We start from the raw sequence: 23,793 nt of genomic DNA, 5'->3' as shown, positions 1-23,793 counted from the left end.
TGTCAGTTCAGCCTATTGAACAAGCCAATTTTGTCCAATTTTTAAAAACTAACTTGAATCGTCTAACACTAGAAACAAATTACTCAACCTACAATGAATTATAATTCGAAAAAAATTTGAATACTTCATTTGCCCTATGAGATAAAGACTAGCTCGATTAACACAAGGAAGGTGAGATGCCAAAAAAATAAATTAGTGTGTTGTTTGAATTATTCACACCATCATCTAACAAAGAAAATGTTAGATCCTCATTTGCTTGTATATCGGGGTAGCATCCTCTTCTATCGACACAATTTCAGGGCTCGAAATACAATAGCTCATCTACCCTCGCTTATTACAAAATTTATTTTTAAGAGAATAAATACTTAAATCAAAAATTGGTCAGGGATATACAATCAACCAAACCCAAATGGGAAATACCAGGTGATCAGAATCTCATCCACCCGCCTAAAATATCACTCGAAAAAAGGAATTGACAGTACTTCACGGGAGTCTTCTATTTACTTTACAACAACATGGTTTCTGGATTCTCAATATAGCCTTTGAATGCTTTTAGCCATTCAGCACCAATTGCCCCTGAACATAATCATAATAATAAAGCATATTGTTAGCATGTTTCATCGAGTGAATTACCGGTTTGGATTGTTAAAAATGTAGATATCAGACATTTTAGTCTCTTAAATTAAAGCAACAGCGTCAGATTAAGAATGATTACCATCTATTACACGATGATCGCAGCTGAGGGTTACGGCCATGAAGGAAGCAAATTTGAATTCTTCAGCACCTGAACCTGGAACGACCCTTCTCTCGGCTGCTCATGTAGAAGCAAAACAGAAAGATGGTCATCATGACAAACAAGCGAAAGCAGCTAATAAATAAAAAAGTGGGAAAAACTAATAAATTTCTCCCACCAGATCCAACAGCGAGAATGCCAGATTGAGGAGGATTGACAATGGCACAGAACTGTTTGACTCCAAATGGTCCTCCCAAGTTAGACACTGTAAATGTACCTCCCTGCAATGTGTACCCAATAATTCATAAATTAGTACAAGACGCCGTCGTTAGCAGATGAATAGGTATGAGCATAGTTTCAATAACCTCATAATCTTGGGGTTTCAAGCTGTTTTCTTTAGCTTTCTTAGCCAATTGTTTGACCTCTTCGCCTATTTTAGAGAGGCCTTTCTTGTCCGCATCCTGCAAATATTACGAATAAAAGGTTGAGTTGGAACTGGTAAAGGCTTTGTATGTCTTTGAACTGTTAGAAAGAGGTCCTCACTCACCCTAACAACCGGAACAAAGAGTCCATGTTCAGTCTGCACGGCAACATTAATATTCACATTATGAAACCTGCAGAAAAATATAATAGCAAATGTTACATTTAAGGTCATTCCCAAATTTTCTGGCAATCCTTGCATTTAAAAATTGTTAACTTACTGGCGAATATAGTCATTTGTCCATGAACTGTTACACTGAGGAACTTTACGGAGAGCCAAAGCAGCAGCCTGAAATGCAAAAGACAAGCATCAAACTTAGTTTATATTGTACACAATACTCTCTCCTGGACAAGGCATATTGTTTAAGTTAAAGAAATTTCTTTTTTGTAACTTAAGAAAAAACTTTAAACAAATTGCAACTCAGATAATTGTAAAAGCCCTTGCTAAAAGTTGAGGAGCAATGATGTAACAGTATTAGGCTACAACCGATTGATAACCACTAGCAAGTTAACAACCTAGCTTTTCTACTGACAATGTGCATAACTGCACACAAACAAAAAGGAAAGAAGATTCATGACGTTCTATAATTTCAGTAGCTGTTTGAACTTTAAAAAAAAAAAGGAAAGAAGATTTACAATTTAGAGACTAAATAGAGAGAAAGCAGAGGTCTCAGATATAATGCCCTTCTCTACTAAATTAAACACCTAATTACCAACCAAAACACAGGATAAAATGAAGGCCACCTGCAACTTAAAAACACACATATTTTGGTCAGAGAAAAATTGATACCTTGATTACAAGGTCATTTACTGATATGCGGGAACCGCCAGTGGCTTCCTGCAATGAATTGAGTTGGGAACGCAAACTGCAGATAGAGTTTTAATTATCAGAAACTATTTGTATCATCGGTAAAATATATTGACAATATTGGAGAAGCTCACCTCATGAGTTTGTCAACACAAGTATCTACTGTTAAATAGTAATGAGGAATAGTTTGTTTTGATAGCAACAAACGTGAAGCCGTGATCTGTCAAATATATAGTTAGTTAGAAAAAAGCATCCCCTATGCATGCACAATATACCACCAGATATATTATGATTGGGATATTACTTAAAACAAAACAAAAAAAAAACACTGAAAGAAGAAAAAAAATGTTCCGGCAATATTGAGCAACACTATCAAGAAGCATACACAACTTTTGTTCACAAATTGAGGACATATGTGTCATGGTCCTAAACATATAGAGTTAGTTTCAAGGAGAAAGAATCACCCATGCATGCACAATACAAGATATACTAGGATCGGGAAATTACATAAAAACCATACAGTGAGAAAAAAGTTTCAGGAATATTGAGCAAGACTATCAAGAAGCATGCACAATTCATATTCATAAATTGATAACATATGTGGCATGGTCCTAACAAATGGTCTTTGGTTCATGTGGGAGGCGAAGAATCATTGAAGATAAATTTCATAAACATAAAATTTAAAAGACTAGTTTGATAAACTACCTTTCTTATCTGAGAGACAGGAATGTCGGTATAATCCAATGCCACATCCGTTGCAGCCTTGGTCTTTGAGGGTGCTGAAACTTCTTTAACACCACTAGAAGCTGCATTAGATTAGATAGTAAAAAGGGTTATAATTTAATCAATACAGTTAATGAATCAACTAAAGATGAAAGTGATTACAGGCACAAGGCTGAAATTGTCACTTAAATGAATCAACTAAGCAAATGCACAGTATTTTATTAAAGCGCATTATTAACTACAGCTCTGATCATTTGCTTTAGAAAGGAGTTAATATTTGGCCTTGTGAGAAAAATGAAGTTCCAAGTGGGTGACTGGGTTTATCTCATGCTGCAGGCTTATAAAATGAGGTTGCTAAATACAAAACACCCATGAGAAAATAAGTCTCCATTTTTTTGGGCCTTGGGAGGAACCAGATATAGTTGACCAGGCTAGATACAGGTTACAATTCCAAGAACACATCCAGTTTTTCATGTCTTTTTGTTGATAAAAGCCCTACACCAAAGAGGGCCAACCTGCCCCAAATGCTATCAGATGAACGTGAACTACAGATATAACCTGAAGTGCCGGTTGACATAGAGGAAATTCTTCAGGTGAATGACAGTTACACAGTGTAACAGAACAGCTAATCAAATGTTAGTTGAGATGGTAAGTAGACGAGGAAATCAAAAGACGAGAGGAAAAAGAAGAGACATTGAGTGTAATCATTGTCGTGAAAGAGTTCTACTACCTACCCGGTAGAAATTTTGGGGGTAAAAAAAAATCCGATTCAATTGTTCTCCGGATCCCAGTTCTTATCAGAAAATATATCCTAGAACTAGCAAGAGAGATAGAGGAATGAATTGGGAAGCATGTGTTTCTACTATACTGTGTGTATAATACAGACATACATATAGAAAATTAGAATCATACCCAAGTAATCGTCAATGTCACCCTTGACAATGAGCCCATCAGGCCCTGTTCCTTTAATGCTGGAGAGAGTCACCTACATACATGTGGTAAACAGGTTATCTAATGAAATAAAAATGGCTTAATTGATTTCTTTAACAGAAAGATTTTAACCCTTAGTATTTAAGTATTAGTAACTGACATTTTTCTCTTCGGCCAACTTTCTAGCAAGGGGACTAGCAAATATCCGATCTCCGGATGAAGGCGGAGCATTAGGCTTGGAAACCTTTGGCTCAGGTTCTCGGGCAGGCTCCTCTGCCACTTCTTTCTTTGGTGGAGGTGGGGCAGGTGTTTCTTTGGCCGGGGGCTCACTAGATTCAGATGCTGAAGGTTTGTAATCTTTAAACTTTGCAATGTCCCCCACTTCTTCAACAGTGATGGCAATTACCTATGAAAGAAATTCTTCCCGTTACAAAGATAGACTTTTCATAAGAGAATAGAGTTTAGAGTGCGAAGAAAAAAATAATTCAGGTAAATTCAAACTGTGGAGCAACCGCATAAAATGCCCTTTTTAAAATAAGAGGAAAAAAAAAGTGGGAAGAGCTAGACAATATCAATACCTCGCCAACTTGAATTTCTTTTTCCCCCTCCTGACGAACTATTTTGGCCAGAAAACCATCCTCCATGCACTCCATTTCAACAGTAGCTTTATCCTTCATTTGAAAATTGAAATTTGAAATACAATTCATACATCATTTCACACAAGAATCTAAACAGTGATATTTTATATGCAATGTTTATTTCTGCTACAAGAACCATACAGTTTCAACTTCACAGAGCACTTCACCAGGAGAAACTTTATCCCCTTCTTTCTTCAACCATCTTGCAATGTTACCCTGCATATCATTGGGAATCAGTTAGTGTAAATCATTACCCACACTATACGACAATCTCACAGGATTCACAAAAGTAGAAACCTCTGTCATTGTAGGCGAGAGAGAAGGCATTCCAATTTCCTGATGTGGGGGGAGATCTGAAAAATATTCACCATTTTTTGGTAGCGAAATCATTAAGCACACAATCATTGATACTAATATCCCAAACTTTACTATTTATTTAATAAAGAAAAAGTAGGGACTAAGGAAAAATGCAAGGCCCTCTTAACTATTGGAAAAATACCATTTCTTTCTCTAAACAATTATATTTTTTGGTAACAACCAACCAACTACTTAATCTAACCTCTCCCTGTAAGGGGCAATATAAGATACAGCATGGAGTGAAAGGTCTCATAACCACTCATGACTTAAAAGAAAGTTATTCAAGAGGTGTAAGAGCATTCTTGTATCTCCACCAAAAAGCCTAAGGTTTAAGAGAGTTGGACGGCCTATTATTAGAAAACCAATTACTGTGTTTTTAAGAGCTTGAATCTTCTACAATATTCTTTGTAAATAAGTTAAATGTAGCACAAGGTATAACAGGTATGTGCACTACCCATGCTTCAAGCTCAGAGTTCTAATGTAAGGAAGCATGTTAAAGATTAAAAAAAATATATTACCTCTACCTATTACCTAACAACTTGCTTTTAGGAGAATAGTTCTCCACAGGTTATGGTGTGTATTAAGGTAGGTATACTTAACATAATGTCCATACTCCATAGCAGCCCATTAAAAAAGCCTCATAGCTCAAACCATGGTCAAGAATACAAGTCAGAAACTCATACACAGTTGCTCAGTCAGCTCAACATTTACTGAGCAGACTTTCTATCCTATTAATAATCTACAGTAGCAATGAAGCTGGCACAACAGGTCAAAAGAAGCGGTGGTTCATTTCAGCCTAATAGTATTGAATGCATGTTCCTATTTGGTTAAGTTTCCGAATTCATTATGCTGCCTGAACTGCAGAACCGAAGTTTCAGAGATATAGTGCTGCTAGATACCCACATTGCAATTCCTATATCTATGGATGGTGGTTCCCTCAAAATCAAAACAACTGAATACAAAACCAAAGAGATACAACAACTCAAGAATATTTTATCCAGGGTAATTTAGATATAATCATACTACGTCAAATAACAGAGGGAAAAATATCTACAATGCCAAAAAATAATGAATTGTACCTGAAGCTGATGAATAGCTTCTCCTTGACAGAACCTGTGAACTTCTTTTGAAATGCAAGGTAGGATGAAAATGAATAGGTTAAAAGCAATCCCATATTAAAGCAAGACAAATATAGGGAAAATAAAAAACTAACATAAAAACAACTTACTGTAAAACCTCTCCATTCAACCTCATATAACCCCTTTTCATGGTGGACATGTTTCTCTTCTGTACACCAAATGAAGGTTTCTATGAAAGCGAGAATACGGGTCAGCAGAGAACGTTAGCGAAGCCAGAAATAGCATGATCCATATAATGTAAATGAGCTTTACTCACAGTAAAGTTTGGGGCCGATTCAGAGACACGGTTTCTCGCTGAAGACTCATAATCTTGTATTCGGGTTTTCAACATATCTAAACAATAACCAACTAAAATTATAATGCTGAATAATTGATTCCCATCACACAGTTTAAGACAAATCTGGATTTTTTATCCCAACTAAAATTTTTTTATATTTTTTATAATATTATTAAGCTGTTTAATACAATAACAATCGAACCCAGAAGATGAAATCGAATTAGAATTTAGTCACAGTTGAAATTAAACTAAATAAATAAACAAAAATTACCACGATTTCTGTTGATAGATAAGGGTTGAACATCGCTGCAAAACCATCGAACCAAAAGTGCACGGTCATGGTGTAACAAGCTCGAAGCGTTTCTTAACTGCAATCATATCATAAAATACATCGATTTAAATCCAAAAATTTAGGGAAAAAAAGCAAATTGTGAAGAGGAAAATTGACGAACCTTTTTGGAGTGATTGAGTAAATGAGAAGCCATTCTGAATTTGATTAACGGCGGTGAGATCTGAGAGAGACGACAGGGGGAAATTAGGGTTTTGTGGTGAGAGATCGGATCAAGTAGAAGATGAAAATGGCATGGCAGCAGCCACGGCAGCAAACCTACCCAGAATATTTATTCTTTCTTTGCTTCTTTTTTTTTAACTCGTTTTTAGTTTTTACTAACTTTTTTTTTTTTTTCTTTCACGTTATTGTTATTTTATTGTTTAATTATAACAAATTTTTATAATTGTAAATGAATAAATAAAAATTAGCATCTGCCCACCTAATGTTGATCCACTTGTAAACGGGTTGGGTTTAAATGGGTTGGATCGGTTTTAACATCAATCTCTAATCTATCAAATAAGCTGGTGCATATTATTAATGTATTTTTAAAATTATTTGAATATTTATGGACTAGAAAACAAATTTTAGAGCTGACAAATGAGATATCACAACGTGTAATATAAACTAGACGGAATCCGTGCGATAGCACGGGTATCTTACTAGTAAGAATATAATATGTTCTGAAAAATATATAATTGTCCTTCTTGCTATACATTTTGTCATGTCATTTGCTTTTAACTATTTCTAAAATCAATGCATTATGACTTGCATCATTCTCTCTTTCTTTCACTTCTTACTTCTCTCTCTCCCCGTCTCTCTTGCACTTCTTCCTTCTTCCTCTTCTTCTTTTTTATATTTTTGAAATTAAATAGAAAGAAGCGATAATCTACGATATTGATTTACTAATCGCTTTGATATTTGCAAGCGATGATTGTTTGTGTATTGTTTTGTGCAGCAATAGAATATGGAAGAAGACTCTCAGATGTTGGTTCCTCACTCTGAATAGGTTGTTCTTGAAGGCACCAAACCTATAGAAGGTAATTTGCTTTTTTTCAGTTTTAGAATCTTGCATTTTGAATATTACTTTTGATGTTTAGAGTTTAGTTCATACTTTTTAATTTTATGGGTTTGGATGAAAAATAGTTGAAGTTGTTCAAAATGTGAACTTTTAATTAGGGTTCTCTTCCTTAGTAGAAAAAATGTAAATTTTTTAAGGTTATGCTGTGATGTTTATAGTTTTTAATATTTTTATATTATGAGTACACTTTATGCAGGTTTTTCCCTTTACCTTCAGTTAACAAAGCTTTTCTGATGTGATTTACAAGTATTTGTGGTTGCAACATATTACTCGGTTATATGAGCTTTGGTAGAGTTCAATGTATGTTGAGAGAGGCGTATTTGCAAGTGATTTTAAATTTGGTTATTTTGTTATTGAAATATTTGAGACAATGGAGTGAAATGTGCTTTGAAGTTTGTTGATTTAAAATTGGTGGTGTTTTTCTTTGACGTATGAAAAATGGAAATTGCTATAGATATTTCAATTAAATTTCAAATTGCTTACACACCCAGATGATTAAAATATCGCAGATCACTGTCATATGCTTGAAATTCAAAATAATACACAATTAAACAAACCAGAGTATTTGATTATTGACTAATAGTTTGAGGCTTATCAACTTACAGTATACCAATATTCATCCTTCTTGTCAAATCTTCCACTTGTATTTTCACGACATCTCTCTGCATTCCAATGTCAGCAACATACTTGTTTGAACAGAAAACACAATGGTTTAAGCTGTAAGGTTAATACTTTCCCATAATGCTCCTCATAATAGAGAAGAAAAACACACCCATAAATAAATTTTACCTTTTGAAGATTCTCTAAGGCCCCAACATCTTCAAATTGTTCTATATCATCCTGGTTTATGAAATTATAGTGTCAAAAATACGACAACTTGTTTAACTTATAACTCAACATCACAATAAAACACATTTACTCAAATGTTTACATACCATTTGAAGTAACACCTTGATTCCATTCTCAACTCAATTTTAGAAGTTCGACTACAACAATAACAAAACCATACAAAACCCTAACATTTGAATTAACTTAACAATTAACCAACTATGGCAGAACCACGTATGCAGCTTCTGATCTGTTAACCCTGTACGAAGCAGCAACTGTGAAAGATTTTGAAGAAGCCATGAAAACAGAAGAATCCAACAAAACCTTAGTCAATGACAACATAAACCAAAAATATTAAAATAATAATAAGAAAACATATATGTTTGTTTCACCTTGTCTAGACATGTGGAAGTGGAAGATTAGTACAGAGTTTCGAATAATTTCTGGTTAGGGCTTTGTTCAAAAAAGCATATATGGATAGATGAAGAAAGAGAAGATGAAGATGATTGCAGAGTAGATATAAATGAAATCGAAATACAAAAGGGGATTTCCGACGAGAAAAAAGAAGAAGACGAAGATAGAAGAAGATAGAGAAGAAGAATCAGGAGAAGAGAAGCGAAATAGTAGTATCAAGTTAATAGAAAGGTAAGAGAAAGCAATATTAGAGAAAATAGATAATTGTAAACCAACTAAGTGAATCAGCAACAAATCAAATCCTGGCAAGCCAAGGCACATTTCATTAATCAAGTAGTTGAAGTAGAACAAAATGATATCATTGATTGGAAAAAGTAATTTTTAGAATCAAATTGCCCTCAAAATGAATAGGTGGCATAAATAGAGTAAAGACCATAAGTGTGATTTCTAGAACAATTACTTTTTCTTATATTTTAAAAAAAAATCACTCACGATTTCATCCTATTAGTTTTTATTTAACAACACATGTTATCTTAATTTTCATCATTTTACTTCAAAATTACTATTATTTAGGTTAAATGATTATAATCAATATAATTTTTAATAATCTATGTTTCATCTCATGTAACATTATCAACACCCTAATCCTCAAAATTCTCCATTCCTCTCTCACAGTTTCATTATTTTACTCTTAATTTTAAATTGTTTCTCTCATAATTTTATCATATTAGTCTTTATTTAACAACACATTTTACCCTATTTCTCACCTTATTACTTCAAAGTTACTATTGTTTAGGTCAAATGGATTATAATCAATATAATTTTCAATAGTATATGTTTCATCTCATGCATAATTATCAACACCCTAATCCTTAAAATCCGCACTTTTCTCTCACTCCTCCCTCGTTCTTCTCTCATTTTTTCTCTCGCTTTAATATATTCACACAATTTAAATGATATCAATAAACTCTTTAGGGATTTGATAGAAGATGAATTTATGGACAATAGTGATGAATAATTACTAATGTCAATACTCGAGAAGGAACACCAATTTGGAAGTTCCTCTAGACCAAAAAGAAAAGCTGAGATAGATCAGAGTCGTGAAGAATGACATAACCGGTTATTCAATGACCACTTCTCAAAAAATCAAGTATACACAGATGCTCCATTCCAACGAAGATTTCAAATGCATCGACACATGTTTCTTCGAATTGCATGACAAACTTTAAATTTGATTAATTATGTGATGTTATTTATTTTTAACATTTTTAATTATATATGTCATAAGTTAATTTTTATTATTATTGTAAAAATTTAAAGATAAAAGTATAAATTACCATTAACTTCTTTAAGTATAAAGTCCGCTATTGTATGATGAAGAAATTTAGGGATAAGGACTTTTTTGTTTTTTGTTTTTTGTTTTTTGTTTTCAAATAACCACATTTAAAAAAAAAACTAAATAACCACCTTTTGAAATTAATTTTCAAACTAACCACCTTTCAAATAAAAAATTTTTGTGACACATAGGATGCGCCACTATATGTGGCGCATGCACTATAGAATACAATGAGGTACCATTGAGCATGACGCATGCATCCCTGTCAAGCCATAGAGGATGGTGCATGCACTATACCATTAGGTGCATGCACTATAGCATTAGGTGCATGTGCCACAGACACTGACTACTCAGTTGTATTTCTTTTCTTTTTTATATATACACAATAATTTTACAGTGTCAATCCTCATATAAACGGTGAGACATTCAATTGTGAGAAGTTCTGGTATTAATTTTCGTAATACCAATATTACTCGGTTTAGAATAAACAATTGATTAAATTTTGCACATTTCAAATAAAAACTAGAGGTAAAGTTAGAGTCTGGTCTGTAACACCCCATATTTTTCTTTAATTAATTTAAATTGAAATTAAATTATTTATTAGAATTATTTGGCATTTTATAGGATTTATTGGAGAATTATGGAAAACGAGACTATTGGGCTTGATGTCGTGTTTAGTAAAGGGGGGGGGTCCTAAGTGTTAGGCCCTTACTAAAGTGAATTTTAATTTTTCATAAAATAAGGAAAAAGAGGAAAATTGTGAATTAGAAGCAAAAGAGCAAAAAGAGAAGGAAGTAGAGAACGTGAAAGCGGAAAAAATGCGAAAGAGCGAAGAAGGGGAAGAACCCAAAATCAACCTTTGAGGTAAGGGGGGGGGGGGGCTCTTCCAATTAATCTCTATTATCGGTTCATAGGTGATAGGATTGATTCATTTGATTGTGTATTATTTGTTTCGATTGGGATATATGTTAGGTTTTGGGGTTTGGGAGATTTTATGTTCAGATTCATGATGTTTGATGCAATTGATTATTGTGAATTGGTGACTGATGTTAGAAAGGATGGTAGTGTTATATAATGGTGTTTAATGATTGAAATTGGTTCAGTTATTCGTGTTCCACGTATTGGTACGATTTGGAAACATTTGGAATGTACTGAGTTGCTATCAAACTGGTTTTCTGCCGCAGGAGGGGTGTAATCGGTTACGGTAACCGGTTACACTGAGTATTATTTTCAAAAAAAATCATGTTCGAGCTCGTAATCGATTACGGTAACCGATTATAGCTGTTTTCAAATAATAGCGTATAGGTTACGTCAAGCATAAGTGGTTACACCATTTCCTGTAACCGGTTACACTGAAGTTTTTTTTGTAAAATATGTGATTTAGATGGGTGTAATCGGTTACACCATTTTAGTAACCGGTTACACTATAGCATTTTGAAAAAAAATTAATATTTTCTAACACTTGTAACTTTCAAATCGTAAGTCCTTTTTAAGCGCCGTTTTGAGCGTCATGAAGCTAATCAAATATTTTATATACTAAATAGTGTGTTAGACAGTTTCCGACTTTATTTTAATACCTAGATTTAAAATCTGTGGTGTTGTGTTTATACATTGTGTGTATGAATTGGTTAGTGTGACAATGTGGATGTGTTGTGACAACATGTTTATAATGAAATGTTGTCTTTGGCGTAAATTATATAATGTAATTGTTTGAATTATGTTGAAGTGTGAATACATTATCCATGATTATTGTTCGGTGTAGAAATATGATAAAGATTGTTCATATTGTTTGGTGTCGATGATTAGCATACTTAAGGTGGTGCAGGCATACATAATTATCATTGTGGTTGTATCCTGGTGGTGTTGGATCAGCGATAGCTAATTCCCATTGTGCGGAATTAGTGAGTAGAAGTAGTCGTATCCTGTTGGTGGTGGATCGGTGAGATGTGTTAATCCCATGGATTGGTACCACATGCATGTAGTTGCATTGCATTAGTATGTATGTATTATTATAACATGAATGAAAGATGTCCAATGTTATAATGTGATGTGATTGGTTTATTTGGTGTGATTGATGTATATTGGTTGTAATATGAATATATTGCAATTGGGTGAATAATATACATGATATTTTATTGTTTATGAGCTTATAATATTTGTTAATTGTGAACGAGACTCACCCTTACTGTTGATATTTTTCAGATTAAGGAGTAGCGACTTGTGCTTGGTGAGGATAACTCGTAGAGTTACTTCGTTTAGTTCGGTGTTGTCGGTGTCATGCTCTGGTCTTGTAACACTGTGGGATATTCATTTTAGAGTTGTTTGATGGATTATTTTCCATGTATTGGAATAATGTTTTGTTGGGTTTAAATCGGCGAATTCATGGTGTTGAATACCGATGTTTTATGTTATTCATTTTTTGAAGTATTTATTATTGTGTTAACATGATTACTGGATAATATGTTTTGATGTTCCTCATAAGGCATGACATGATTTAATGTTTTAAATATTTTGGAGTTGTAATGCCCTTGTTTATGTTTTACTCTGAATTTATTTGATATTCTGCGAGGGATTTAGAAGGGTGTTACATGGTATAGTTTACCAAATTATTTACAAGAGTCCATTCGTATTTGACAATAACCAAGTCAGATATTTCGAACTAAAGGTTAGCGACGATGATGTTCAAAATATGTTCTGAACGCACAAACATTCCATGCACAACGAGATTGAGTTGTATGTTTTTGTACAACAACCTCGATAGACTCAATTTGTTAATCTGTCACAAGTTTTTAAAGAAATCGACGATGATGACCACACTGAGGTTAATGTTATCGACGATGCAGAAGAAGATGAGACACTTGTTGATTTTATGGTCAATGATGACTTTGTAGACCACGAGCATAAGTCATTACATACTAGCCATGTGTATTGTCCTCTAGATCACATTACAAACTTGAACTTATAAAAAGACAAACCATCCTCAGATATCTTTCACATCTCGTATATGCATAACGAGGGAGCGCTAAAAGTTGGAGACATATTTCATATAAGAGAAGACAGTGTGAAAGCTATAAAAAAGTTTAACATGGAAATGTCAACAGATTTCGTTGTAGATCGCACTAATTCAGGGAGGTACATCGTTCTATATCGTTAAAAATAGATTTTCCCGTTTCGGCTATCTGCATCTTACACGAGGAGAAATGATTTTTAGGAAATAAGTTCTATTGATCCACTTACACCTGCATTACAACCAATCTGATGCAAGATAATCGGAAACTTAGCTCTAAACTAATATGTCAGTAAATACTGCCTCTTAATAGCAAGGATCCATCAATAAAGGTGAATATAATAATCTCTCATATTGTTATAAGATTCAATTATACTCCCTCTTACAGGAAGGTATGGATAGTGAGGACTAAATTCGTTGAACTAGTATACGACAATTGGGAAAATTCATACAAAGGACTTTCAAAATATTTGGTGGCACTCAAGTATTATGCTCCAGGAACTGTTGTAATTTTGGAGACTCTCTTGACATTTACCCCCAAACAGAACTTGTGTTAGTGGAAATAGAATATTCTATCGTTTCTTCTAAGCGTATGAATCATGCATCAAATGTTTTGCATTCTGCAAACCTATTATACAAATTAACGGAACATGGTTGTACGGGAAATATAAATGAACATTACTCATGGAAGTGGCACAAGATGACAACAATAATATCCAATTGCCTTCGCTCTTGTGACAGCAGCTCAATAACTCTTTCACAACACCACCCTTCTTTTCTGATGTGGAAGATCAGACAAAGCTGCAACCACATAGCATATTAAGAACTCTTATCCTTGGATCGAACCAAATGCTCTGATACTAGTTGTTGGGAAAAATAAACAAAGCATTGAAAACATTTCTTTTCAATATTCATCGAAGGCTTTGTTGACGAGAAATAAGTTGAACATTTCTTTTGATAATTGAAAATCTTGGAACCATTCTTGAAGACATATTTAAGAGTGAAATGAGAAAATGTGTGGTAAATGGTGGAGATGGATGATGTATTTATAAAAAAAGCAAAACAACTAAGTAACCACTATCTGTGGCGCATGCACCTAATGCTATAGTGCATGTGCCATCCTCTATGACTTGACAGAGATGCATGCACTACGCTTGATGACAAGTCTTTGTATTTTACAGTGCATACGCCACATATAGTGGCACATCGTATTTGTCATGATTTTTTTTAAAGGTGGTTCGGAAATTAATTTCAAAAGGTGGTTATTAGGTTTTTCTTATAAAAAAACATAGTTATTTGAATAATTTTTTTTTGACTTTTTAACTTTTAGGAAAAAAAGTTAGAGTAATTTTAAACAAAATGTGGATGAAATAAAGAAGAGAATTTCTAACTATACCCCCTGGATCTCTCACGCACATGTGAATTAGCAAAATTGTTCATCTGCTTCCGTAGATGTACCTCCAGAAGCACTTTTTTTTAAAAAAAAATTGGTTTTTTCTGTAGATGCATCTACGGAAGCGTTAAAACATAGTTAAACTTGAGATTTTTTCAATTAATTGGGAAAATGAAATCTTCTGTATCTATATCTACGAAAGGGTTTGAAAATAGAGTGTTCCGTATATGTACTTACAAAATATTCTCTTATATTTTAAAATTAATTACATTTCACTCCTAAACTCCAATTTTGTTAACAAAAATGGAACATCAAATTATAGTAAATCAAAGTAATTGGAAAACCTCAATTGCACTACTTTGATTTACTATAATTTGATGTTCCATTTTTGTTATAAAAATTGAGTTTTGGAGCGAAATGTAATTGATTTAAAATATAACAGAATATTCCGTAAGTACATCTACGGAAATACTCTTTTTCAAACCCTTTCGTAGATGTAGTTACGGAAGATTTCATGAACTTAGGATTTTCCCAATTAATTGGGAAACTCTCAAGTTTTACTATGTTTTAACGCTTCCGTAAATGAATTTACGTAAAAAATCAAATTTTTAAAAGAAAAATGTGCTTCCGGATGTTTACTATGTTTTAACGCTTCCGTAGATAGATCTACGTAAAAAAAATTAAACTTTTAAAAGAACAAATATTTTCGGATGTGCATCTACGGAAGCAAAGACATAATTGAAATTGCGTCAAGTGGTTAAGAGCATACAGATATAATCAAAGTTAAATGTTCAAACTTTATCAAAGTTAAATGCACTTGTAAATAGAGCATATAGGTAGAGGTGTCAATATGGGCTACCCGGTCCTAAACGGGCCGGTGCTAGCGGGCCCTGGACTTTTTAGGACTGGGCCAAAAAGGCCTTGTATGATATGGAGTCAAGATTTTTACTACCCGAGCCCGGCCCTAGATGGGCTTCGGGCTCCCCGACCCTAAATGAGCTTTTTTTTATTTAAAAAAATTAAAATAAAACTCCATAATATTTATTATAAATAAAATTAAAAATTATGTTATTTTAAACATAATATATTTTTAATTACTATATTATCTCTTATAAATACTACAATATGTTTCTAAATACAATATATGTCTAAATTGTATAAAATAATACTTGAATATTTATTATAAGAGAAAAACTAATATAATATGATGAAAAAATGTTGATTATATTAATGTATAATATTTAAAAGAGAACAACTGAATAAAATAAAGATAAAATTTAGTGAAGTGAGAAAAATCAATATGCTATTTTGGAGTAAGATAATATAAATATTAATATATTTTTTTAAAATTTATAATTATGCGGGCCTGATGGGCTACCCACGACCCATATGGGCTCGCCATAATGAGTAACAAACTTTTTAGGGCTAGGGTAAAAAGGCCCTGAAAAATATGAGCTCTAATTTTAAAGCCCAAACCCTATAATTTTTCGGGTCTGACGAACCGACCCATATGTGCTAGCCCATTTTAACAGTTCTACATATAGGTATAATTTAGGGTTAAATAAGTTTTTAGTCCCTATAAAATTACCAAAAACTACTTTTAGTCCCTATTAAAAAAAAGTCGACTTTTAGTCCCTATAAAATTACTTTTGCATTCACTTTTAGTCCCTGTAGAGGGACTAAAAGTGAATGCAAAAGTGATTTTATAGGGACTAAAAGTCAACAATTTTTTTACACGGACTAAAAACCATAATTGAGATATTTACAGGGACCAAAAACTTATTTAACCCTATAATTTAAACTAGTGCGTATACCCGTGCGAGACACGAGACAAAATTTCTTAAATTAAAAAATGTTTTACCATTATTTATAATTCAAAAATAAAGTTTACGCTGACATTAAAATTAATTGAATAATTTAATATTTTTGTTAATTGAAAACAATATTAAAAAAATATTGTGCACTAACCTTTAATAACAAAGGATTATTAAGATACTAATAAAATTTTGGGTTAATACCACTTTACCCCCTGCCATATAAGCGTGTTTTGCTTTACCCCCTCTAAAAAAACTTATTGGACAGACCTTGCCAAATAAATATTCCAAAAAACTTGACCCTGGATCAAAATTCCAAGAGAATCTGCATACGTGGCATGCGTATGTGGCATTTTTTTATTTTTTATTTATTTTTAATTTCCGCGTGGAATTTTGTTTTTTTTTCAATTTTTTTTATTAGGGTCAAATTTGACCAGGGACAAATTTGATGAAATCTTTATTTGGCAAAGGTTTGTCCAATAAATTTTTTTTATAGGGGGTGAAGCAAAACACGCCTATATAACAGGGGTAAAATGGTATTAACCCTAAAATTTTATTTAATTTCAAATAATCTATAAATAAAATGTACATAAAAAATAAAAAAAATGAGTCATGAACAAATTAAGTAACATTTAAATATTGAATACAAAATATTTCGGAAAAAAAGTGATCAATAAATAATCATCAATAGAAAAGAAAATATATATTAATAGTTGTTTTACTATAAGAAAGCACAATTTTATCCATAAACAATTTTTTTAATAAAAATAGTACATTTACATGAAATAAAAGCGAAAAGTGAATATTAATGTAAGCAAAAAGTATAAAAATTTAAAACGGTAACTGCAGAAAATCAAAAGTTCAAGAATATCTAAAATTTCAAAAACACAAAATTTATTTTTCTGAAATATTTTACTTTTCAGAAGAAAATTTTACAAAAGGGAAAGGGGTGCTCACGGTTCTAAAAAGCCGAATTATTATTTTGTTATTATTTTTTTAAAAGAAATAAAAAAAGACCAAATCCTAAGTATTGTGATTTATTTATTAATAAAAAATTAAAACTTATTAACAAAATAAATGAAATGAATAGAAAATAAATAAAACAATATTATATTAACAATATATAATTTTGGATGTTAACAAAATCTTACATCATTGATAGCTTAAAAAAATATGTTAAAAAAATATTTTATATTTTATTTTAGTAAATTATCATCAACTATGATAAATCAATTTTAAATTCTTTCTTATTTTTCTTTTTTTTTTATTATTTTAATTTCTAACCATTTCCTTATTTTTATTTCAGTTTTTATTTTTTTATTTTTTTAAGTATTATATTATTAAGTAGAATGATTATTATTAGTATTATTGATTGTTATTATTTACTATTGTCACTATCTATTAACCATAAGAAAAATACACCAAAAACCTTTCCAAATAGACCTTCAAACATTCATAAATTACCAACCTATTATATATAGGATAATGCTAACATGTGTTCTAAGGGCACATGTTAAGAATAAGAGCTAAATGTGAAAAAAATTCTTAAAAATTATGTATTGTTTTTATTAAAAGTTGGTAATTAATATGTTTATTACGTTTTTCAATATTTAGGTTTCTTAACATGTGCCCCAAGGCACATGTTAGCTTTATCCTATATAATATTTCCTATCACATATAATCTTTTTATACGTATAAACTTGAGCTTCAAGATGATGAATCAAATTCTAATCAAATCTTCATAATTCCAAAACCAATTTGAAAATAAAATCAAATCTCAACCAAAAACCACACAAAATCATAATCCCATTTAAAATAAACTTCAATCATGCCTAATTATGTGACCTTCCTCTAAAATATTACATTGAATATCAAACAGAGGGAAGACAAGAATAACACATTTCAATTATTATAAATTATTATAATAAAGCTTCTTTTTTTATTAAAAATCAATTGTAATAGTGGTCATAAGTAACCAAATTAAATTTTTCAAAAGCAATAAATAAATGATATGACAAATTAATTAAAACTACTATAAATAAATAAAAGTACGAAATAAATTCTTAAATTTATTATAAATTTAAATTTAAATTTTGTTAATTATGTTTTAATATCAATATAAGTAATATATGTCATAATTTTAAAAATAAAAAAATTAAATATATCCTATATAGTATAAACTTATGTTATTTTGTTGTTAATTGTAGAAAATGGTTTTTTTAATTAAAAATAATTTACTAATTTTATATTTTTTAAATAAAAAATCACTTAATAATTATTTAATATTAATGTAGTTGTTATTTTAAAATTAGTTATTCGTAAAAATAATAATTAAAAAACAAACTACTTTATTTCCCGTGCTTGAATTTATATGAACAATTATTTTCAATTATTATAATAAAATTTTTGTATTTATTAAAATTAAATTTTAATAGTGGTCATAAGTAAACAAATTAAATTTTTTAAAAACTATAAATGAGATGATAAATTAATTAAAACTACTATAAATACATAAAAAGTATGAACTAAATTCTTAAATTTATTATAAATATAAATATAAATTTCATTAATTATGTTTTAATATCACTATAAGTAGTAATAGAAATATTACTATAATTAAGTTTAATTATTTTTTAATATTTAATTAATTATTTTGTTAATTCTTAATTACTCATGATGATTAGATACACTTTACATGGCAATTTAATCTCACATTGAAATATATAAAAGTATAAGAATCAATTAATATCAATTGGGAATCCAAACATAGCTATTGGGAGAAGAATAAAACTTTTAAACACCTTTTATCTTTCTTCTTAAGCCTTATTGTCATTTCATCTCTTAAAAATCTCATTAATTACAAAATAATTCCTAATTATTAATTATACGATTCTTTACTTTCTTCAAGGTTCTAATAACACGTACTGTGAATACCAATGCTACTAATTTACTGCTGGTATCATAATTATCAATCCATCGTGTAATATCCAATGCATACAAACTCAACGATTCATAAAACATAACTGCAATCCCGCCATTCACACAACTTGATTTCCCATGTGGATTTGGATGTAAATGACTTGAAGCAATTGCCAAAGCTTGCACAAGGGATAGAGTTATTCCCACAAATAGTTGCAGTGGCGGAGCCAGGAATTTTAGGCAACCTGGGCAAAAACTTTACACTATTGATTATTCATCTGTTTTAATTTTTACACTATATTTTTACTAATTTTGCCCATAATTTTACCCCTGATTTTATCTTAAAATCGACTATTAAAATTAAATTGGAGGAGTAAAAAGAAAATAGGGGTTGAGCCCGGGCACCTGCCCGGGCTCGCTGGGCCTTGGCTCCGCCCCTGAATAGTTGGTGTGAAATGATTTTTAAACAATTTTATGTTGTTTATAAAATTACAACTTATTTGAACTTATAACTAACCAAAATATGACCTATTTGGGTAATATATAAGTCAAATGTCATTCATTGATGGGGAGGGACCAATTGATAACCGCCCATGACCAAACATGATGGAAAAAAAGGAAATTTTTTAAGATTTGTATCATATCTTCTACCGCTTCATGCAGCCACCAAAACCACTAAAATCTTACCATCCCCTTTGCTTCACGTTTTTTTACCAAACATTACTGTAATACAATCTTTTCATACCACCCAAACCTCCTTTGTATATGAATACCATATCTTCACCATCATACAACTTATGACTCCATCAAACCACAAACCAAAATCAAATCCAATATTCCATCATTCAAACATAAGCTCACACTAATCTTGATCCAAAACAAACTATAACTTTCAATTCAAAATAATTTGCAAATAATCACCTAATAATAGAAAGATTGGAAGAGATAGCAATAACAACGCCACTGAAGCAGCATAAAAAACGCATCAATAATTTCATCCATCATCACCTTTTCACCGACAAAAATCGCATCCATCACCATCGTCGCACAAACTGAATCGACTCATCATCAACCACAACTTCTCATTCCCAGCAAGCCACACAACACGATATCGTTCGAAAGCTGTCAAGAATCTGCGGAAATTGGAAAATGAAGATTGATAAGTAAAGGGAAAGGTGTGTAGTAGAGGTAACATAAACATACATATTATGGAGATGTTGGAATTAGGATGGATAATTCAGCGACAGACATTGATTTCAGTGCTTCTACGACTGCCGCTTCTTCTACAGCTGCCTCTTCTTCGGCCATTTGGGAAGATCAGACAGTGGAGATGAAGTAGGATTAGCATTAGGTTTTGAATTGTGATAGGTGAAAAGAGATTGAGAGTCAAAGTGAGAATTAAAGTGAACGAAGAAGGTGAAGAAAAATAGTGAACAAAGAAGATAAAGAAAAATAGTTTTGAATTGTTGTCTTGTTGTGTTTGAGAAAAATGAGTTCAAATAAAAATGAAAAGTTGGAGGATATGTTCCAGTAGGGTTGGAAAATGGAATTGCTGAGAAACCGAGGTTGAAATTTGAAGGAGAACGTGCCAGTTGAAACTTTCCATATAGCCCAAACAAATTAAATTTATAAGATGGTGACCCACAATGTTTATATGATTTATTATTTAATTAAATAAAATAAAATAAGATACTTTTCCTTTATAGAAAAAAATAAAATATAGAAGAAAACATGAGAGAGTGTCAAGTGGCAAACTTGCCAAAATACTCATCTTGCTTTTTTTCTATTGTATGATTGTATGATGGAAAGTTCTGTTTGTGGATAAAAAGTATCTTATCTTCAGCCAATGTCTCCATCTCTTTAAATGGGCAGCAACACGGATATTTTAAGTGTCAAAGGGGTGTTCGGCAGGGCGATCCGCTTTCTCCCATTCTGTTTTGTATTGCTGAAGACGTTCTTAGTAGGGGGTTAGCTAAGCTTGTTTCAGAGAACAAATTCAATCTTATGAAGGCTTCTAGGAATGTCATGGTCCCGTCTCATACTCTTTATGCTGATGACATAATTCTGTTTTCCCGTGGCAGCATTTCGACGTTAGATTCAGTTGCAAATTTATTCGTCTTATATGCTGATAGTTCTGGGCAGGTTTGCAACCTTGAAAAATCTGTTATTTATGCAGGTTCTATGAGCAATGAAAGACACTGTTTTTTAGCTAGCAGGATTGGTTTCACAATGGGGCAGCTTCCATTCATTTATCTTGGGGTCCCTATCTTTAAGGGAAGACCTAAAGTTTGCTATTTTCAACCTTTGGCGGATAAAATTAGGATTAAACTGGCAGCTTGGAAGGCCAGCTTGCTTTCTATTGCGGGTCGTATTCAGTTGGTTAAATCGGTTATTCAAAGCATGACTATTTACTCCATAATGGTCTACTCGTGGCCAGTTGGTCTAATTAAGGAGGTGGAAGGTTGGTGCAGAAACTTCATTTGGAGTGCGGATATTTATAAGCGGAAGATGGTTACGGTAGCTTGGAAGAAGTGTTGTGCTGATGTGAAGGACGGGGGGCTCGGGATTAGATCTCTTAGAGTTCTCAATGATGCTGCTGACCTAAAACAGTGTTGGAATATTATAAATGAGCAAGAGGACTGGGCAAGGATTCTGAAATCTAGAGTGTTGAAGGGCGGGAGAAAGGTTAAGTATCATGTCTTCTCTTCCATATGGACTGACAGCAAAGCTTTCCTTGAGGTGATCCGAAATAATTCGATTTGGATGGTTAGTTCTGGGGAAATCATTAATCTTTGGCGGGATAATTGGTGTGGTCAAGCGTTGAATGAGTTACTTCACATCCCGGAAGAAATTCTTAAGCAATTACAAGCTCCTTTAAAAGATATTATTCACAATGGTATTATCGTTCCTCCTGACGATCTTCTCCGATTATGTCCTTCTATTTCTCAGCTGGCAGCTAATATAACTGTTAACCAACAGGGAAATGACAAGCTGATCTGGAAACCATCCACCAATGGTTTGTTATCGATTAAAGACGCGTACAAATTCTGTTCGGCCCCTGTGATTCGAGTATGGGGAAATCAGGTTTGGAGTAATGTCACTCCTCCTTCAAAATCCTTCCTGTTTTGGAGATTAGCTCAGGGGAGGCTGCCCACGGATGAGAATTTGCTGCTGCGTGGCCAGGTTTTCCCGTCGGTATGTAATCTTTGTTTCAGCAGTTCGGAGTCTTCGCAACACCTTTTTTTTAACTGCCCTTATGCTGAGAATATTTGGAATTGGATCTGTAATATGTTGGAGCTAGGTCAGTCCATTACTTGTTTGGGGGATTGCATCTCTATTTTGGATGGTGGCTTCTCAGAGCAATGTCGGATAGTGGTTAAAGCAGCGGTAATTAACGTTGTCGCTTGTATTTGGTATGCTCGAAATCAGGCAAGGTTTAAGGATACTCATGTTCATTGGAAATCTAGTTGTTCGACTGTTCATTCTCTTACTTCTTTGTCGGGTAATCTTACTTCTAAGAGAGCGAATGCTTCTATTTCGGATTTTGTACTTCTAAAGAAGTTTCAAGTATTGCTGCACCCTCCTCGTCCTACTTCTGTTCAGGAAATTTTATGGTCTCCTCCTCTTTTTGGCTGGATAAAGGTGAATGATGATTGGGCTGCCGGCGGATTGCCATCGATGGCTGCGTGTGGCGGCATTTTTCGGAATTGGAAAGGGGAGCACCTTGGTAGTTTTAGCTGCTGCTTAGGAGAAGGAAATGCTTTATTTGCGGAGTTCATGGGGGCTATTCTGGCTATGGAGACAACTTTTAGCAAAAATTGGACTAATTTGTGGCTGGAGTCTGATTCCTTGTTGGTGGTCTCTGCTTTCCGTAACTCTTCGGTGGTTCCGTGGTTGATTAGAAGTAGATGGGATAATTCTATGCTCAAAATGAGAAACTTTAATTTTTTTGCCACTCATATTTTTAGGGAAGGTAACCACTGTGCTGACTCTTTAGCTAATTAAGGTTTTAGTGTTCCCAATTTTACTTGGTGGAATGATATTCCTTCTGAAGTTCAGTTGTTTTTTAACAGGAATTTGATAGGTTCTCCTTATTATAGAATTAGATAGGTTTGAGGTCTCTATAGCATTAGATAGGTTTGAGGTCAGGTGTTGCCCCCCTCATTTTTGTACCTATTTTTCTCTTTTATATCATGGGTTTATGCCCCTTTTTTCTTAAAAAAAAATAAAAAAATGTATGATTTCATTTTGAATTTTTTTTCTTCAAAAGTGATTTATTTATAAAAATATCCTCTTATTTCATCCTTTTTAAAACCCAGAACCCCCTTCTCTTTTCAAAACTCCAGCGTTCTTCTCACCTCCCTGAACACTCACCAACTCTCCACCAGTCGGCCCCACCTCACATGTTTCATCGCTGTTTTCTTCCTCTTTCGACAAATTGGTGGCCTTGGTTTTGATTCAAGATGCGGTGGTTGCTGTTTCTCCTTATTTCAGACCAGACGAACGGAAATGGTTGCTTCAGCGGCTAAGATTTTGGATTGTCAAGGATTCCACGGCGGAGCGTCTTCTTACCGGTTGAGTCTTCTGA

The 23,793-nt window shown here is 32.7% G+C and overlaps 1 protein-coding gene across 4 annotated transcripts; it reads right to left on the bottom strand.

Annotated features, from left to right (window-relative positions):
* Window positions 1-177: 177 nt before the first annotated feature.
* LOC131623368 (dihydrolipoyllysine-residue acetyltransferase component 2 of pyruvate dehydrogenase complex, mitochondrial-like) lies at window positions 178-6,752 on the bottom strand. 4 transcript variants are annotated; one of them, XM_058894384.1, is made up of 19 exons: window positions 6,538-6,752; window positions 6,357-6,453; window positions 6,065-6,141; window positions 5,898-5,977; window positions 5,749-5,789; window positions 4,610-4,665; window positions 4,454-4,528; window positions 4,253-4,345; window positions 3,835-4,080; window positions 3,657-3,729; window positions 2,727-2,827; window positions 2,156-2,241; window positions 2,004-2,079; window positions 1,435-1,502; window positions 1,281-1,347; window positions 1,099-1,194; window positions 912-1,014; window positions 716-811; window positions 178-576 (listed from the first exon to the last, which is right to left on the bottom strand). In XM_058894384.1, the coding sequence occupies exons 1-19, from the start codon at window positions 6,568-6,570 to the stop codon at window positions 506-508; spliced, it is 1,635 nt and encodes a 544-aa protein (XP_058750367.1). In that variant the 5' UTR covers window positions 6,571-6,752; the 3' UTR covers window positions 178-505. The 4 variants fall into 4 exon arrangements, with proteins under 4 accessions (XP_058750367.1, XP_058750369.1, XP_058750368.1 ...); XM_058894386.1 differs by having other exon boundaries at window positions 5,898-5,956; XM_058894385.1 differs by having other exon boundaries at window positions 5,749-5,792; window positions 5,898-5,956; window positions 6,538-6,751.
* Window positions 6,753-23,793: the final 17,041 nt, after the last annotated feature.

Source organism: Vicia villosa, unplaced genomic scaffold, assembly GCF_029867415.1.
Source record: "Vicia villosa cultivar HV-30 ecotype Madison, WI unplaced genomic scaffold, Vvil1.0 ctg.000060F_1_1, whole genome shotgun sequence".
In the NCBI taxonomy this organism is placed as follows: domain Eukaryota; kingdom Viridiplantae; phylum Streptophyta; class Magnoliopsida; order Fabales; family Fabaceae; genus Vicia; species Vicia villosa.
Note: the sequence above shows the minus strand (reverse complement) of the source record. Positions and strands in the feature narration are given on the sequence as shown.

What these genes read in the sequence shown, in the direction of transcription:
- LOC131623368 (XM_058894383.1), bottom strand. Translation starts at nt 6,570, where the DNA reads ATGGCTTCTCATTTACTCAATCACTCCAAAAAG. An exon ending in ATCTATCAACAGAAATCGTG is followed by an intron (nt 6,142 to 6,356) that starts GTAATTTTTGTT and finishes GTTATTGTTTAG; the next exon opens with ATATGTTGAAAACCCGAATA. An exon ending in TGTGTTGACAAACTCATGAG is followed by an intron (nt 2,080 to 2,155) that starts GTGAGCTTCTCC and finishes CTCTATCTGCAG; the next exon opens with TTTGCGTTCCCAACTCAATT.